The following is an 18,701-nucleotide window of genomic DNA, read 5'->3' on the forward strand; positions in this document are numbered from 1 at the left end:
AATCCGTAAGACCTTTGTTCATCTTTGGAGCACAAGTTAAGATATTTTTGATAAAATCCGAAAGCTTTCTGACCCTGAATAGACAGCAACACAACTATCATGTTCAAGGCCCAGAAAGGTGGACATCGATAAGATAGTCCATGTGACATCAACCTTTGTGCGCAAAGAAAACAAAATTAATGACTTTATTCAACAATTTATTCACTTTTCTGTCAGTCTTTAATGCGCATTTACGCAAGTACCAAAAGATGTATTTTAGGCGAATTTAGAACACATCCCAGAGTCAGTCTTATTTAACCAAGAGAAACTGGGAGAAAAAGGGACAATTTTGTACTTTATCTACCCCTAAAAGCTGCATATTAGTACCTTAGAGGGCTACTTTAATCTTTTAGCTAATTTAGATAATTGTTGTCCCTTTGGAGATAGTGCTGCAGTGAAAACCACTTTTTCTGAAAGGAAACAGTAGCGTTTTTATGCCTCAGAGTTATTTTTGAACCTGGACCACAAAACCAGTCATAAGTCGCACGGGTATATTTGTAGCAATAGCCAACAATACATTGTATGGGTCAAAACTAACAATTTTTCTTTTATGCCAAAAATCATTAGGATATTAAGTAAAGATCAATGTTCCATGAAGATATTTTGTCAATTTTAATTTTTGAATAGTAATATGCATTGCTAAGAACTTCATTTGGACAACTTTAAAGGCGATTTTCTCAATATTTTGACTTTTTTTGCACCCTCAGATTTTCATATAGTTCGCAGCCAAATAGTGTCTTATCCTAACAAACCATACATCAATTGAAAGCTTATTTATTCAGATGATGTATAAATCTCAATTTCTAAAAAATTGACCCTTTTGACTGTTATGTCAAAATTGTGACTTTAGTTCAAAATGTATAGCAATAAAACCTTCTGCTGAAAGCATAGATATAAATGTTAAATCTTGCAATTATTACTTAATATCTTGTAATTGCAGCTTTATCTCATAATCCAACCTTTAGGTCTCTGAAGTATAGTGTTGTATCTCAGATTTTCATATTGAACAGCTGCAGAAATGCAAAATTTACTATGATGAGCTATTCCAAGCATTTCATTTACAGTAAAGACTCTGCATTGAGATGGAACCATATTAACAGTGATTATACACATATAGTATGAAATGTAAAAGTTAGATTATGACATTTTAATATTAGATTTTATTATTTAAATTATGTTCTTATTATTTATATTATCCTTCATTGATCTTTTTCCATAGGTCCAACAAGCTGCCAGGCAGCAGCGATCCAGCAATTCCTATCCACAATCAGTTCTGTTCTCTCTGATCTGACTTCAGTAACCCAGCTTTCTGAAGTGTATATCCCTCGTTGTGCATATGATGGCAGCTGGCATCAAATCCAGTGTGATGGACCTCCAGAACAAGCGGTTGAGTTCTACCGTGAGTGGGTTCGTATCATAAATTCCGGACAAGAACTGGCCGTTTCAGAAGTTCTTGGAATTCTGCGAGCCTATGCAGGAAACTCCGAAGCAATGGCGTCATTCAGATCCTTTGTATCTGAACTGTTCAAAGCTGGGCACCACAGAGTGTTCCCTGTCCTGGCAAAATTTGAGAAGTTTTCTGATATTCCATCTGACATGTTAGATGGGGACGTAGAGGCTATTTACGGACCATCGGTTTTCCTGAACCCGTTATCTTTATGGAGACTGATCAGAGGAGATGATTCTGGTTATCCAGGCCAGCTGTCAGATTTCAGTCTTCCTCTTGGGAGCTTTCACCTTCGTCAATGCTGGTGTGTTAACTCTCAAGGAGACATGCTAGCAGGTAGCAAGACTCCTGTTGGACAAATCCCCAAATGTGAGTTATACACTATCGTAATTAATGCATGTACTGGTACTACTGTTATATCTGCTACATTTTTAAAACATATTTCTTTATAATCTATTATTCCTAAGATCTCTTTTGTGTATCTTTTCAGGTCCAGGTCCATGCTCTGTGGTTCAAAACCAGGTCTCTGAGTTTCTAAAGCAGGCTGAAGAGCTGATCTCTGCTTCAAACAACTCACATGTGCCTGTGGGTTATGGTTTTCTCCTGGCTGAGAGTGTCTATTTGAGCCCTGAGGAGCTGGAGCAGACGCGCACCTCAAAGATCCCCATCACTCAGGCTCTGCTGAGCAACACCAACTCGGCACTGAGACTTGCAGCTCATTCCAGTACAGTCTTTTGATTTATCTGTCTCAAAATGAAAAATAACTGCAAAAAAAGTTATAGTAGGGTTCAAAGTTCTGATACAACATCTGAAAAAAAAAACTGGAAATAAAAGTTTTTAAAAATAATAGCATTAAATGATATTTTGTGTCACTGATCATGTGACATCACATGTTATCATAAACATTTGGACCCCACTTTATATTCTTCAGAGGTGGTTTGTTAGTAAACTCTGCCTACTCATTCCAGTTATTTAATTAAAGCTGTACGGTTGGGAGAGGTCACATCTTAGATGAGCTGTAACACTGTACCCACATTAAGATTAATTTGCTTTTCCTTCTCAACAGCACTACATTTCTACTGGCAGACCAGACTGATGGCCAGTGACAAAGACAGGCAGAGTTTAATGCTGGGATACCAGCCCTACATCCCACAGTGTGACGCTTATGGCCAGTGGCTGCCCACTCAGTGCTACCAAAGCACAGGTGGGATCATGCTCTGTCTTTTTGATTATGATCAGCATACTTTATGTAAAAGGCCTGACATAATACCCCCAGATTTAATTAGTAGTGTGTTTTCTGTATTATTTCAAGTATTATTTTCCTTAAAGGAATAGTTCACCCAAAAATGAAAATTACCCCATGATTTACTCAACCTCAAGCCATTCTAGGTGTATATGACTTTTTTTAGACGAATACATTCCACTGAAATGCCACTCTCTTGTGAACGTGAGTACGGCAGTTAGTGGAAGCTGGAGATTACGGTTTATAACAAAAACGCATTGATTTACTTTAGAAGGCCTTTATTAACCCCACTAAGCCATTCCCCATTCACTGCCATTATAAAGCTTGGAAGAGCCATGACATTTTTTTAAGCAGCGGTGATAGAGGCTATTTACACTAAGTGCAAATAGCAATAAATGTGAAAATGTGTCACACTATGTTAAAATAGCAGGATTTTCTGCTATTTATAATACTTATTGCAAATAGACACAATTATTTGCACCTTAGCATTTAAGTACATTATCAAACAGTATGCAGTAATAACAACGTATTGAGTGTGAATTATAGTTTTAATTCAAATTATTAAATGGATGCCACCTTACTGGGGCAATAAGCCCTTCCTACACCTAACCTAACCGATACTTTATTTTCAACTTTTTGATTATTTTCTTAATTTTTATTGAAAATAAATGCCTTTTAGATATGATATGAGATTTGAAAAGAGAGAAGAATGTTCACCAAAAGGTGGATTTGAACCCAGGTCGATTGCATCAAAAAACATACAGCATGTACTTTACCATCTGCACCACTAGAGCTAATGTTCAGGGTTGCCAGGTTTTCACAACAAAACCCACCCAATTCCTACTCAGAACTAGCCCAAAACTAGCTCAATTGTGTTTCGAGGGGGTCCTTGATTAAAAATCGCATTCCGCAGGATAAAATACACTTTTTTGTCGGGGTTCCCCTGGTAAAATTCACATTCCAGGAGATAAATATCACGTTATTGGGTCGCTTCACCCCGCAGACATGATAAACAACCCGCAGCCACAGCGGTAACATAGCCCAATTCTTGGCAACACTGCTGATGTTTAACAACTGTTGTTGTGCTGACTAATCCAATCACACGTTGGTGGGCGGAGTTAATGTACATAGCCTCTGCCAACTAGGCGGGCTATTTGCACTTGTGTAAATAGACACTCCGTTTTTATTATATAACTCAGATTGTATTCATCTGAAAGAAGAAAGTCATGTGCACCTTGGATGACTTCAGGGTCTGCAAATCTTGTGGTCGTTTTCATGTTTGGCTGAACTATCTTTTTAAAAACAATCAATCTTAGTGACATTACAAAATGAATACAAACTACAAAAGTAATTTTCTCCTGAGTTTGTTTTATGCTTTGTCTAAAAATCACAGGTCACTGTTGGTGTGTTGATGAGGAGGGAAGATACATCACAGGCTCTCTGATGTCTCGTTCTGCACCTTCCCAGCAGTGTGAGAATCTCATGTTTATCTTTGATCTTTTTAATTATAATCAAAGCAGTTATGGGAACTGCTCATTTTACCATTCAATTTGTCATTTACGTAACTTCTTGATTGTGAATAAGTATGTAAGCTGATATGTAAAAAAAAAATTGTCCCCAAAGGCCAAACTACATGCCAGAGGCTACAGAGTCACTTCCTGCTCTCTGACTGGACACAAACTAGCTCTAATAACACTTACACGTACAGCCCATCGTGTGAGGAGGTAAAGCTTACTTTTTTGGGTTATTTGGATTGTATTGTACATACAAAAGACATTCTGAAGGTTTGCATTTCATATATGTCTGTCTCATATCTATAGGATGGTGAGTTTTCAGTACTCCAGAACTCCGGTTCAGGCCGTTCACAGGGGTTGTGCGTGAGTCCCATAAGCGGACAAGTCATCCAAACTGCCATCACCAGTCCTTCTGGAGAACTGCAGTGTAATTATTTCATCCATTCATCTGTAAAGTGTGATTTAGTACAGCATGTTCTTGGATCACCAACCTTTGTTGGTCATATTTATTGTCAGCCGATCACAATCTTGACCCTTTCCCTGCTGCTGTATCTAACCTTAACCTACCCATAAAACATCAGGAAAATAATAGGTTTGACACCCAAAGTGCTTTGCAATCATATTGGGGGGATCTCTCCTCAACCACCACCAGCATGATTTTCAAGTTCAAATTTGAAAAACACATCTCAAAACCCTTACTTCTTGTACAATGCCTTTGCACTCTATCTAGGCCAGAACACATCCTATTTTAACAGCTCCTCAATTTTATAGCACATTTCAAATATGCCATGTTAGCTAGCAAGACTTTGAAAAATTTACCACATCAGGCCCATGTTGTGTATTGTAGGTCCAGGTTGGTGTTCTCTACAGAAGACTCTGGCATTGCAGAGAGAGGTCGGTGTGGGCTATGAGCCTCAATGTGTGCAGGATGGACAGCAGTTCTCACCCCTGCAGTGTGACCCGTCCTTCTGTTGGTGTGTTTCTCAAAGTGGAAAGGAACTGCCAGCGACACGCACCCTCCGCAGCACGGGACAAACCCCAACCTGCGACAGTAAATAAATTAGAAAATTGCATTTCTCTAAAGTTGTGCCATATGCATGTGGCAACATGATTCCCTTATTCCCTTTCAGTTCCGGAGTGCCCCCTTCCATTCAGAAATATTTCCAAAGGTGCAGTACTGTGTAGCACTGCAAATGTTGCGGGTCAGCAAACACAGCGCTGTGAGCTCTTCTGTGACCAAGGTTATGTCAACACCCTTCCTGTTGCCAGCTTCCTGTGTGATCCCCAGACGAAAAACTGGCTTGATGATGCTCCTCTGTCCTACGCCTGCCAAAGTAAAGGCCACAGACATAAACATTGTCCTATTTACCTGTTAAAACAAACAAATATTGTCCTATTTAGCTGTTAAAGCACTCACAGGTTGCTGCAGTATGTTCTTTTGGGATTTGTCGTTCTGTGAAATCGTGTTGCTCTAGTCACTCTGTATCTGTTTGTGCTGAGTAACTGTGTATCTGTGATGTCCATCAGAGCCCCAGGTTTTGCAGACAGTGCAGGTGTCCTTACAACTGAAGCTGTCTTTGGCTGAGGGTCTACAGAGTTGCAGCACTCAGAGTATGGTGTTACAGACGGCTTTGCTGCGAGACATGAGAGCCAGAGGCCTCTGCAGCCTACAGGTACAATACAGTCTGTCTAGTTACAGCGGTTCTGATAGCCAGAAATTGCAAATAAGATGTGAGGAACTCACTTCTAGGTCGGAAATTAAGTGCTTGTGGCAAAAATGGCACCAAAATGAACAAAAATGGCCAATAAATTCAAGACAAAGGGGCACAGTTAAACAACGTATTATGGTGTTGCGCTTAAAATGAAGTGTTAAAATTAAAGAAAAGTGTCAATTCACGGAATTACGTTTAGATTTGCCCACACTGCATCAGATTGCTTTTACACATTGTTTTGTGCAGCGTTGAGCCTTAGAACCAATCAAATGCGTTTCTGTTGAACTTAGGAATGCATTGGCAAATCAGACACGCTTAGATTAGTCAGCAGTGAAAACGCCGGAGTTGTTGATGATTGCACACGCTTGCAAATTCCCTCATCATAAACAACACAGTGCAGATAAGATGTAAATAAAAGATTAATTTTGGAGCTTCAGTGGTTATAACAGGAGTTTTTGCATAACTTGCGCTAGACTTAGCTAACGCGATGGACCGAAGTGTTTATCTGTGAAGCCAGAATGTGATGCTCCCAAAACTAAACAAAAACGTTTCATATTGTTTTCTATATCGGTATTAATAATAATTACTGTAATATAAAGAGCAATAATCTACAATAATGATTTTTGTCATAATATTGCAGCCCTGTGTTTTTACATGTATAATTTAAATACAGTTCTAAACAGTCTGTTGTTATTGACAACAGTTTTAAATATTGATTTAAAGGGTAAATTTAAGTATTTGACATTAAAGACAACATATGGTTTTTATAATAAGATAATTTAAAACATTGCCCTCACAAATGTAAAAAATTATTCCAGGGGGCAAATATTGCCCCTTAATGGAAAAGTTAATTTCTGACCCTGACCCACTTACATATATTATATTTCCATGTATAAAAAAATGTAAGAAAAAAAAAACAAGCACAATATTATAAAAGCTTGATGTTTTAATATCAAACAATTGGCTTTAATTTTGCTATTCTAAAGCCAAAGCACTCTAAATTTGGAAAATATAGTAACGCTTGTAATATTAAGTGTTTGCAGCTGAAAAATAATTTGAAGAATTTTTAAGAGTATTTATTTAGATTCTAACAGTTTATTTTTATTTTATTTCTTATTGTTAAAACTGCCTGTTAATAGAATTTTAAAAAGTATTGTAATATCAAATATAAAAAGTAAAAAAAAAAAATTGAATTATTTGGTTAAAAATATTCTGTTAATATCTTAAGTTTGACAACCTTGAAAAAATACATTTCGCTAAAAAAAAAAAAAAGAAAAAAAAATCTCTTAAAGTTTCCATAGAACCCTGGGTATTACAAAGCCATGAAGGGGACATGATCATGGAAAAAATGTGAGATGTGAGGGGAAAAAAATATTTGCGTCACTCACAAATGTTATTCTTGAGAAAATATGTGTTTGCATTCTTTGTGAACAAATGCCAGATTTCTTGGAAATACTTGCGAGTGAACACAAACTATCTTGAGGGAGAAAAAACTTTTAAGAGCGAACACAAAACAATTAAAATATTTTTTTTTTCTCCCACAATCCCAGTTTGAAAACCCCATACAGTAGAGTGCTTTTTCCTCTAATACAATTAAATTGACAGTTAGATTTTTAATGTTTTTGAAAGAATGCTCATCAAGCCTGCATTTATATGATTTACAGCAAAACAGCAAAGACAGTAAACAGTAAATATTATTTATTTAAAATAACTGTTATTATTGAGTGTATTTTAAAATGTAATTTATTCCTGTGATTTCAAAGCTGAGTTTTTAGCATCATTACTCCAAGTCACATGATCTTACTGTTCAAAACTTTTTAACTGGTAGTGTAAGTAGATGTCATTGGCTTGCAGTACAGCATTACAACTAACTGTGCAGGTCTATAAAGCCTGCAGATACAACTTGCATGTGAATTTATTAAAATGTCATTCAGAAAACAATGGTTTTTATTAATTCATGCTTTGTCTTGGTTTAAATGTCTTGAAATTGCATCACATGCATGACTGTTTAATTTCCTTGCTTTTGTGTCTTTATGTGTGTCAGCTGACCTTATCTGGCCAGACAGGCTCTGTTGCAGTCTGTGACGAATCATCTGTGTCTCTTGAGTGTTTGAATGACAAGGAAGTCACTGCACGCATCACATTTAGGGCCAGACTCTCCGACCTGCCAATAAAATCTCTCCCTGATCTCCATGACATTGGTATGAACACCTTATTTAGTCAATTTCTGCACATGTAACATATTTGATATCTAATATCAGACATTTCACTGACTCATTAATGTTGTGCTTTTCTTTCTAAATAAATGCATGTGTTTATTTCTCAGATATGGCACTCAATGAGGAGAGGTTATTAAATGGCATGAAGGAACTAATCCAAAATGGGTCATACCGGTCCATCTTTCTCTATGACGGTTCTCTTGCTCGTTCTATTCCTCCCTCATTTAGCTGCATGGACGGCTATAAGCAGCTCCCGCAATCCACTGGGTGTGGTAGGTTGGCTTCTGTACCACTTGGTTGTCTTAATGACAGACTGGCCCGTGTACCATAAAGGAAACTCATGTTTCAGAATATGCACCTATAAAGTTTTCTATAGCTGATGCGTAGTTTAGCCTACTGGCATAGAAATGTAATGTGCAAGAATGTCTAAACATATTTGTGAAGGTAATATTTCAAACTGCGTACAACTTTTCCCCCTTCTCTATTATTAATCTCCCTCCTGTATATGTTAAACCTTCTCCTCTTTTTCCACTCAGCACCATCATTACCCAAGCTTAATCACTCTGCTAACTGTGTGTTTGTTTTTACCCTCTCTCACATGCAGTGGTGTGTCCAGCTGGTTCTTTTTATAGTGGTGGAGTGTGTACTCCGTGTCCACGTAATACATTTCAAGAGGAAGAAGGGCAGGTCTTTTGCTCTCCCTGCCCCTCAGGCACATCCACTGTGGCCCAGGGAGCCTTCAGTGCTTCTCATTGTGAGTAAAGGCCAAACTAAACCAGCTCAGCACATTACACAAACTCAGGAACAGCAGGTGTAGATGGTTACACTTATACATGGCAGCTCTGTCAAAATGTAGAGCCCAGATTTCAGAAGCAAAGGAGTGATTAAGTGATTATTTATAGTTTAATATCTTGTTTTCGATTTGTCCTTAATGCTCTTAAGGTCTTACTGAGTGCCAGCAGAGTAAACTGAGTTGTACACAGAAAGGGGAATTCCTGTCAGCCCAGAAGGACCCCATGTCTGGCAGATGGTTGTGTGTTTCTCCACAAGGGGAGGAACTTTCTTGGACATCTTCTGGTGGTCCAATGACTGTCGAAGAGTGCAAAGGTATGTGCCACAGTCAATGCCAAGGAGGAACTGACTAAAAATATAAAAATAAAGTTCAAAATCGGGGCACCATATCAGTCCATTATATGGAGAAAAATGCTAAAATGTTTTCCTCAAAAAACATAATTATAACTAAATTTCCTGTAATTACTCACCCTCATGTCTTTCCAAACCCGTAAGACCTTTTGTTCATCTTTGGAACACAAATTAAGATATTTTTGAAGAAATCTGAGAGCTTTCTGACCCTCCATGGACAATATGGAGATAGGTCAAGGAACAGAAAAAATTTTTTTAAATTTAAATTTTTTTATACTTTTTAACCTCAAATGCTTGTCTAGCTCTGCGATGCACATGCGTACTCTATGCCCTCCGGTTCTAGAGAGTTAGGGTATGTCAAAAAACTCCCATCTCATTTTCTCCTCCAACTTCAAAATCCCATCATCACTGCAGAAGTACCGACCCAGTGTTTACAAAATGAACGTGCAAAGAAGGTCAAACATCCTTTACAAAAAAAAGTAAAACAGCGATGTAAGACAATTTTGAAGTGAGATGGAAGTTTTTCAACATACCCTAACTGTCATGAACCAGAGTGCACAGAGTACACTAGAGTATGCACATCGCAGAGCTAGACAAGGTGAGCATTTGTGGTTTAAAAGTGTATAAATATATATATATATATATATATATATATATATATATATTTTTTTTTTTTTTTTATTATTTTTTTTTTTTTTTTTTTTTTGAAAGAAAATGTCCGATTGTTTTGCTAGCACCGCTGGGATTGTTTAAAGGCCTTTTGAAGCTGCATTGAAACTTCATTTTTAACCTTCAATCTGTTGAAAGCGCCATTGAAGTCCACTATATGGAGACAAATCCTGGAATGTTTTCCTCAAAAAACTTTTTTTTTGCAACTGAAGAAAGAAACACATGAATATCTTGGATGACATAGTAAATTATCAGGAATTTTTCATTCAGGAAATGGAGTATTCCTTTAATTAATGACAGAATAAAAATTTTTGGGTGAACTATCCCTTTAAATCATACCAATGTAGTTTGCCACGTTTTGTTAGTTGTGGTGTACCTAACAACTTTTTAAAATTATAGCCTGCTTGTAGCTTGGGGAGCTACAATTTGAAAGTACATTCCACAACACTGGCTAAAATATAAGTTCAACAGTGCTTAAGTAAATGAGTAAATCTTTACCAGTATGAAAAAGACAAACAGTATGTAAATTAATTTGTGTGTTCAGTTTATGACATGTTGTGTGTTTGCAGTAATGGAAAAGTTTGAGGTGGTTGCCTCATCCTCCCTGCTGCTGAAATCAGAGAGAGCTGAAATACTGAGCTCTGATTCTTCAAACCAGCCAAAGGAAACACAGCTCAGGAAGTGTGTGCTTGGTGAGATACACTGTTAAATATTGCAGCTGTGCACCTGTATTTGAATGAGTCAAATGGACACTTACACTTTTCATGACTAATGTTGATCACATCCCTCTCTGTCAGATTGTGCCCTGGAAGATTCATGCCAACATGTGGCTATTTTCAGCGATGAAGAGAAAACATACTGTGAACTGTACAGCACAAGTGCGGATAATGTTGAATGCAGGACCTCTGAACAAGTATGTTTAAAATGCATGTACTATGTTTTTGTTAACGATGCCTGTTTGTATATCTTAAATTCAATTGTATAATAGAACCCAGTCAGCTAATTTCATTGTGTACTACTGTTCAAAAGTTACTGATTTTGAAAGAAGTCTGTTATATTCACAAATGCTGCATTTATTTGACCAAAAATGCAGAAAAAAATGAAGCTGATTTCCAGCAGCCGTTACTCCAGTCTTTAGTGTCACATGATCATTTAGAAATCATTCTTAAATGCTGATTTTGTGCTTAAGAAACATTTCTTATTATTATTGTTAAAAAAAAATGTGCTGCTTAATTTTTTTGTGGAAATCGTGGATTTTTTTTTCACCAGGATTCTTTGACAAATAGAAGGTTTAAAAGAACAGAATTTATTTGAAATAGAAATCTTTTGTGATATTATAAATGTCTTTACTGTCCTTTTTTTTACCTTTTTTTTTGCATTTTTGTTGGATAAAATAATTATTTCATTAAATTAAATTCATTAAATTATTTATAAAAAGGTAGTCTTTGAACAGTAGTCTAAAATATATCTACACTTCTGATATTATAGTTTCAGCATTCATTTGTCCAAAATTTGACCGTTAGGTGACCTGTTTTAACAACCTCTTCAACATAAATCCCTAATTATCTTTACACAAACTAATAAAAATAAAATATTGCACATTTTTATTGGTGAAGTAAGACATTAGTTATATTTAAGTGTTATATTTGGCAGAAAGTCTTTTTTTTTTGGTCTTGGTGACACTCACATCTCCCAAAAGTGTCATGATTATTGTTAAAAAAAGAGGAAAAAAAAAAAGTCTTGCGGTTTGTTTGGCATTGCAGAGCAAAGGGTTTCTGGGAAATGATGGCGCTGAGACATTCCAGACTCTCAACTGTGTTCTGAAAATAAAAGGAGATGAATCCAATCTGATGGTGCTGAGAAAGAAAGGTAAGATCAGGAGCAATTAATTAAATCCCACATGTCCTCAGTTTGGTTAGTTATTGTGAGTCACCTAGACACCTTGTTAGTTACATGTTGCAATAAAATGTACAATATTGTGACAGTTTAGAGAATAACCATTTTCTGGGAGACAAAGAAAATTAAAATGAAACAATTAACATACAATATCATAATTGAACTGTAAACCCAAAGATTAAGTTGCGGTTTGTGAGTAATGATTTTAACAAAGTGCTCTATTCATCCGTGGACACAAGAATAAAGAAAATTGTAATAAAAACATTCCTAAAACTTGTCCTGTTATGAGATAAATATTTTTCCATGTGAAATAAATGGCTTGATACTTTGAGGTTCCTCTCAGGGACGGAGCTCCCAGTTTCTGGTTATTTTTGGCGGCCTGAAAGCATTTAGATGCACTTGTGTTTCTTGGCCATGACTTAAAGAATATCTCTCCATCTTACTTTCTCTTTTACTCTCCACCTTTTATCTTCTGACAAAAGGTCATGAATTCAGCACAGCAGGCCTGAAGAGTTTTGAGAGGCTGAGTTTCCGTAAGACCGGTTCTGGAGTTTATCGGACGCTCGTGTTTGATGCACGTGGAACAACTCTGGCTGACGTCCATCGCTTCTGCGTCAACTCTTGCAGTCGTGAGAACTGCTGTGATGGATTCATCCTGAATCAGAATGTCCTCAATGGAGGTCAAAGTCATCCCTCTTTCATTGCAAGCAGATGTAGCTCCTTTCCACTGCTCTAAAACCAAATCAGTGCAATACAAAAACCGGTGTCATGCTTATTCAAATTGGTGACAACTATACATTTACTGTATATTTTTACTAAATCTCTTTATAATATTTTATATATTTTATATATGTGACCCTGGACCACAAAACCAGTCATAAGTGTACATTTTTCTAAATTGAAATTTATACATCATATGAAAGCTGAATAAATAAGTTGTTAGGAAAGAAAAATATTTGGCCGAGATACAACTATTTGAAAATCTGGAATCTGAGTGTGCAAAAAAAACCCAAAATATTAAGAAAATCGCCTTTAAACTTGACCAAATTAAGTTCATAGCAATGCATATTACTAAATAAAAATTACGTTTTCACATATTTACGGTAGGAAATTTCCAAAATATCTTCATGGAACATGATCTTAACTTAATATCCTAATGATTTTTGGCATAAAAGAAAAATCGATAAATTTGACGCATACAATGTATTTTTGGCTTTTGCTACAAATATATCCGTGCAAAATAATACTGGTTTTGTGGTCCAGGGTCACATATATGTATATAATAAAGTTAGTGAAAAGTAAGATTTTTCATGTTTGTTTAAAGAAGTCTCTTCTGCTCACCAAGCCTGCATTTATTTCATCCAAAATACAGCAAAAGCAGTAATATTGTGAAATATTTTTACTGTTTAAAATAACGTAATTTATGTAACTTAATGTAATTTATTCCTGTGATCAAAGCTAAATTTTCAGCATCATTACTCCAGTCTTCAGTATCACATGATCCTTCAGAAATCATTCTAATAATATGCTGATTTGCTGTTCAAGAAACATTTATTATTATTATTATCAATATTTAAAACACTTGTTTAAGCTATATGTATCTATATTATCTATATTTTTTATAGTTATCAATATTTTTGTCTTTCATTTTTTTGCTGTTTTTAAATATATAATAAATCAGTAATTATGAGGTATCACATCTATCTTACATTGTTAAATGGCTTGTGTCCTGTGTTTTTAGGCTCTGTCATGTGTGGGCTTCTGAGCGCTCCTTCAGTGCTGCAGTGCAGTGAGGCAGACTGGGATGTGGGGGGACGTGTGGCCTCGTCCAGCCGCATCTGTGGTGCTGGTGTCCAATACAGCAGACAACTGAAACGTTTCACTTTCAACTTTGGCGGACAGAACTTCACCATCAGTATGAATCTTTGTAAACATACACATTCCAGATTTCGTAACAGCAGTTTCATTGTACACAATCGTGTTTAATTGTTGTTTAAAACTTGCACAGCTTGGCTCAGCTGTTATGTGACCTTCCTCAATTGTTTAGTTTCCAGTGGTTGCTCTTTATTGGTTCATTCTGGTGTTTTTTTCCATCCTGGTACCAGAGTTTACTCTGTCTGATTGACTATGACTTGCTAAATCATTACCGACATGCAGCGTTTGAGAATCTCAGCTTTCTTATCATTTAAACTTTGTAAAGGTTTAAATGATTACGAAATCAATTGACCCTTCACAGGAAGTTTGATTGACAAGTGATGTGACCACTCAGAAAGTCAAATCTGCCATATTTTGATTTCATGCTATAACTAGTAACAAAAGAACAGTTTACATGCCACTTGAACTGAGACGCTACAGTGATCTTTCACAACACATTAAAAAGCCACAAAAGTTATTCATTGTTTGAATTTCTTAAAATTTGAAAGCAGAGACTTTGTTTCATACCAGAACTAACATCCTCCGTCTTGTCTGTTAGTGCATAGTCAGTTTCCTCTTTGGTTTGTGATGTGTTTTTCACACAGTGAGAACATGACGTGACGACATCTTTGCAAAGGGTCAATTGTATGTCATATATTTCAAGATTTATGATTTTATGGAATGATGTGTATTATAATGAAAATTGACATTTTTTGCAGCTGATGCAGCCTTACCAGCATCCAGCAAAAATAAAACTGGTTACCAGGAAACTCTCATCAGCTTTCAACGCATCTACCTCTGGAAAGGTTTGGAGGTTTTGCACGCATCAGCATGACACTAATAAAGCATTTTAAATACATGTCATAAACAAAAGTATATATTTTGATGAATTATGAGCTAGCTATTATTCTTATATAACATAATGGTTATAATTTATGTCTTCAGAGTCTGATATGAACACACGTCCAAAAACTCCATCTGCTTGCAGTGGATCAGCTGTTCTAGAAGATTCCAGAATTGCACTTTCGGGTATGAATGAATCAAATAAAGGCAAAATAATTTGATATATATTTACTAATGCATTTTTGTGTTATTGAGCTTAAAGGAGCAGTTCACTTCCAGAACAAAAATTTACAGATAATGTACTCACCCCATTGTCATCCAAGATGTTCATGCCTTTCTTTCTGCAGTCCTGAAGAAATTATGTTTTTTGAGGAAAACATTTCAGGAATTATCTCCATATAGTGGACTTCAATGGTGCCTGCGAGTTTGAACGTCCAAAATGAAGTTTAAATGCAGCTTTAAAGGGCTCTAAACCAGTGGTTTTCAAACTTTTTTGAGAGCGACCCTTTTTTTCTTTTTAAATTGATGCGACCCACCTATGTATATATATGATAAGAGACAACACAAACTGCGAAAACATATTTTATTACATAAACTGTTTATACATAGAAAAAACATAAATTTTTGATTCAACAAAATATCCACCATTAGCAGCTATTACAGCTCTGCATAATCTGGGCATCCGAGCTGTCAGTTAATTTAAACATTGACTTGATATATTACTCCAAGCCTCCTAAAGGACTGCCCTATTTAAATTTCTGCTATAATTAGTGACTCTCTCTACACGGCATAATTAATCTCTTATTTACATTGTGTTTACATTTTGTTATAATAAGAGGATTCGAAAGCTTCCAGAATGCAGAACTGAACTTGGCGAGTTGATTCTGACACACGAAACGCCTCTGGTTGGCCATTGCGTTTCAGAAATCAACAGATATGTCTGTGGTTGGCTACATTGTGCAACACTTCAAAAACAGAGCGCAAACACAAAACACGTTGGATTCTGCCTTGAGGCGGCTGTCTTTTGTTTCATTGTTCATGTTTATTTAATTATCAGAGATTGCCAGTTCCTGCTTAATTCCTCCCCAAATCTTGAACTTTGTTACATACATATATACAGTTTCCCCAAATCAAGGGAACCCAGGGTTTGAAAACTGCTGTTCTAAATGATCCCAGCTGAGGAATAAGGGTCTTATCTAGCAAATCGATCGGTCAAAATTATATACATTTTAACCTCAAATGCTCGTCTAGTCTAGCTCTGCCATGCCCATGCATACTCTGTGTAATCCGGGTCAATACAGTTAGGGAATCCAAGATGTTCATGCCTTTCTTTCTGCATTCCTAAAGAAATTTTAAAGTTGGAGGAGAAAATGAGATGGGCAAAACGAGAGGTAGACAAGACAAGCATTTGAGGTTAAAAAGCATATACATGAATTTTTTTTTTAGAAAATGACTTATAGTTTTGCTAGATAAGACCCTTATTCCTTAGCTGGGATCATTTAGAGCTCTTTGAAGCTGCATTGAAACTGCATTTTGGATGTTCAAACTCACAGGCACCATAGAAGTCCACTGTATGGAGATAATTCCTGAAAAAACATAATTTCTTTACGACTGCAGAAAGAAAGGCAGGTAAATTTTTGTTCTGGAAGTGAACTTCTCCCTTTTAATAAACTGCACTTTTAAAAAAGAATTGGTTTTAAAGAAATCCCGGTTCTGTTTGTGTGTGTTTTTCTTTTTCTACTGTCCATTTAGACTCAGTAAAGGACACATTTGGTGTTTTGGAGGATGGTGATGTAAAATTCGATCCAGAGAGGGAACTTCCCAGTCAGCTTTACTGGATCTTTAAACACCAATATACTTTCCAGCAGGCACAGCTGTGGTGTCTAAAACGTAAGATGCAATAGAAACTATTTGAAACCATTTGCTTACACTTATATACTTGCTAAATGTCTGTGTAGTGCAAGAATGTTTCACGTTCTGATCTGTAAATATGGGTTTTGGGTTTCAGGCTGCGAAGAAGAAGAACTCTGTCACGTGTCTGACATACGTGACGAAGGCCCTTTGTATTTCGCTTGTGTACTGCATCCAGACACGCGTGTATGTGGGGCGTATGACAAACCTCTCAGGCAGGCATGCAGTTTAGTGATGACGCAGAGTCTTCAGACTGCATATCAGAAAAAAGGTGAGTCATTTATACACAAAAATGCCTTGCTTTCACTACAGTTTCACTAGAATACACCAAATGATTTTGCTGTCATACCCCATTCCTCTGCTAATCACATATACACTATATACTGTATATTGTACATTCATATTCCACAGCATTAGCTCTCTATTTGCAGAGACTTTTCTTTCTTTTGGACAGATGGGTTTTGCATTGCCTTATGCAGGATACATGACTGTGGTCAGGATGCATGACTCTTACCACTTTCGTTGTGACTAAGTCCGTCATTTACTTTATTTGTTTTTAGATATGTTCCTAGCAACTAAACATGGAATGCAGATTATATAAATGTTGGTGTAGCTGAAAATTGATAGAGTTTGAAGAGATTTTTTAAATTATTCGACCAACACAAAGCAGATTATCCCATTTATTACACCTCTACTTCTCCAAAAAAGAAAATAAATAGACATGAAATATTGATTTGATTCGGTTTAAAATGTAATATAATATAGTATATAATCATTTTATGGTAAAAGAGAGAGATTTACATTTATTATGCAATAATGGTTACTTTTTTTTCTACTGTTGCAACTGCAAACTTGAGTTTGGATCATTATCTCCTCTATTTGGAGTTCACTGGTCGTTAGTCATAAAAATGAGCCATGTCTTCTCATTAGACGTTTTTTTAACTACTGGTAACAGGAATTGACTGGTTGACTGGAGAACATTTCAATGAAGTGAAGTGGCAGAACTCCACCTCACCCATGTGGCGTGCAGACAGCGATGAGCTCATGCTGTCTGCGGTACGTGGAAGCAAAGACTAACACAATACAATGCGACTTTCCTCAACACCACCTGTAAAATCCACAGTTCTGGCTTATTGTCTGACTGGTACAGTTGACAGTGATGTCTTGACATTTGACATCTGCTAAAAGCTTCTGCTACCGTCAGAAAAGTGTAAATATTATCTGTTATCATCTCAGGCCATGTAAGTGTGAAATCTAATGGAAACTCCACCAGCTAATATTCTAACATTGTCACTCATGTAAAGTTCAAGATGATTCTAACCTAACCCTTGTGCATCCTTTTGGACATTTTTGTCCATTTCAGTTTTATGTTGATAATTTTGCCTGTGTTATTGCCAGCTGCATACATTTTGTCACAGGTGTGTATTTTTATTGCAATTTTACTATTTCACACCCATTTCCTTTAATAAATATATTTTGCACTAGGTTCCTCTCAGGACCTTAAGACAAAAATGTCCCTATGAAACCCATTAAAACCCATTAAAGCTATTTTTAATCACACTGCCATTTTACTGTAAAATGATGCCATTTTTGTTAACAGGCTTTCATTCTGCTGGCAAGGCTTCAAAATTACCTTTTTTGCAATCTTTTACTAGATGGTGCTATTTTTTTTAGATTTGGCCAATAAAGAAAATACTTGCTTTATTTCTGTTTTCTGCTTCTGCATATTATAGAGCCAGTTGGATAAATAATGCAGCTATAATTGTTTGAGTGTGTTGGCATGGATGTCAGAGTGTGGTCTGAATGCGTGTCATAAAAAAACGTGTGTGTGCTTGTAATGTTTGAGAGAGAAAAACACTACTGCAAATCACAAATCCAACCACTGTGTGCACCAGCGGAGTTTTGCTGGCATCTAATGGGGAAATTTTGGTACTGGGCCCAAACAAAATCTTTCTGAAAGCAAATTTTTTTGAGATATCAACCTCAAATTTGAAACACAACTTGTTTAGATTTATGGCTTTGATTTTGTAAAAGGTTTAGAGTTAAACATATTTCATAAAATATATATTATATAAATTAGACCAAATTTAACTCTTAATTTTTTGACATGGATATTTTTGTCCACTAAGGACCTATGTATAACTTTTTTTT

At 36.2% G+C, this 18,701-nt stretch overlaps 1 protein-coding gene across 2 annotated transcripts in view; it reads left to right on the forward strand.

Moving 5' to 3' along the window:
• Positions 1-18,701, forward strand: part of tg (thyroglobulin) — a 45,398-nt gene that overhangs the window by 5,977 nt on the left and 20,720 nt on the right. For both annotated transcript variants that reach the window (XM_051131468.1, XM_051131470.1), the window contains exons 10-31: positions 1,259-1,855; positions 1,977-2,210; positions 2,553-2,690; positions 4,123-4,200; positions 4,353-4,453; positions 4,550-4,670; positions 5,091-5,294; positions 5,374-5,577; positions 5,771-5,916; positions 8,000-8,156; positions 8,282-8,446; positions 8,779-8,928; positions 9,117-9,281; positions 10,556-10,678; positions 10,784-10,899; positions 11,750-11,855; positions 12,365-12,562; positions 13,624-13,797; positions 14,516-14,602; positions 14,742-14,825; positions 16,392-16,529; positions 16,648-16,821. In XM_051131468.1, the coding sequence (XP_050987425.1) occupies positions 1,259-1,855; positions 1,977-2,210; positions 2,553-2,690; positions 4,123-4,200; positions 4,353-4,453; positions 4,550-4,670; positions 5,091-5,294; positions 5,374-5,577; positions 5,771-5,916; positions 8,000-8,156; positions 8,282-8,446; positions 8,779-8,928; positions 9,117-9,281; positions 10,556-10,678; positions 10,784-10,899; positions 11,750-11,855; positions 12,365-12,562; positions 13,624-13,797; positions 14,516-14,602; positions 14,742-14,825; positions 16,392-16,529; positions 16,648-16,821 (3,660 nt within the window). The remainder of the gene's footprint in view (positions 1-1,258; positions 1,856-1,976; positions 2,211-2,552; positions 2,691-4,122; positions 4,201-4,352; positions 4,454-4,549; positions 4,671-5,090; positions 5,295-5,373; positions 5,578-5,770; positions 5,917-7,999; positions 8,157-8,281; positions 8,447-8,778; positions 8,929-9,116; positions 9,282-10,555; positions 10,679-10,783; positions 10,900-11,749; positions 11,856-12,364; positions 12,563-13,623; positions 13,798-14,515; positions 14,603-14,741; positions 14,826-16,391; positions 16,530-16,647; positions 16,822-18,701) is intronic.

Source organism: Labeo rohita, chromosome 16 (assembly GCF_022985175.1).
Source record: "Labeo rohita strain BAU-BD-2019 chromosome 16, IGBB_LRoh.1.0, whole genome shotgun sequence".
In the NCBI taxonomy this organism is placed as follows: Eukaryota; Metazoa; Chordata; class Actinopteri; order Cypriniformes; family Cyprinidae; genus Labeo; species Labeo rohita.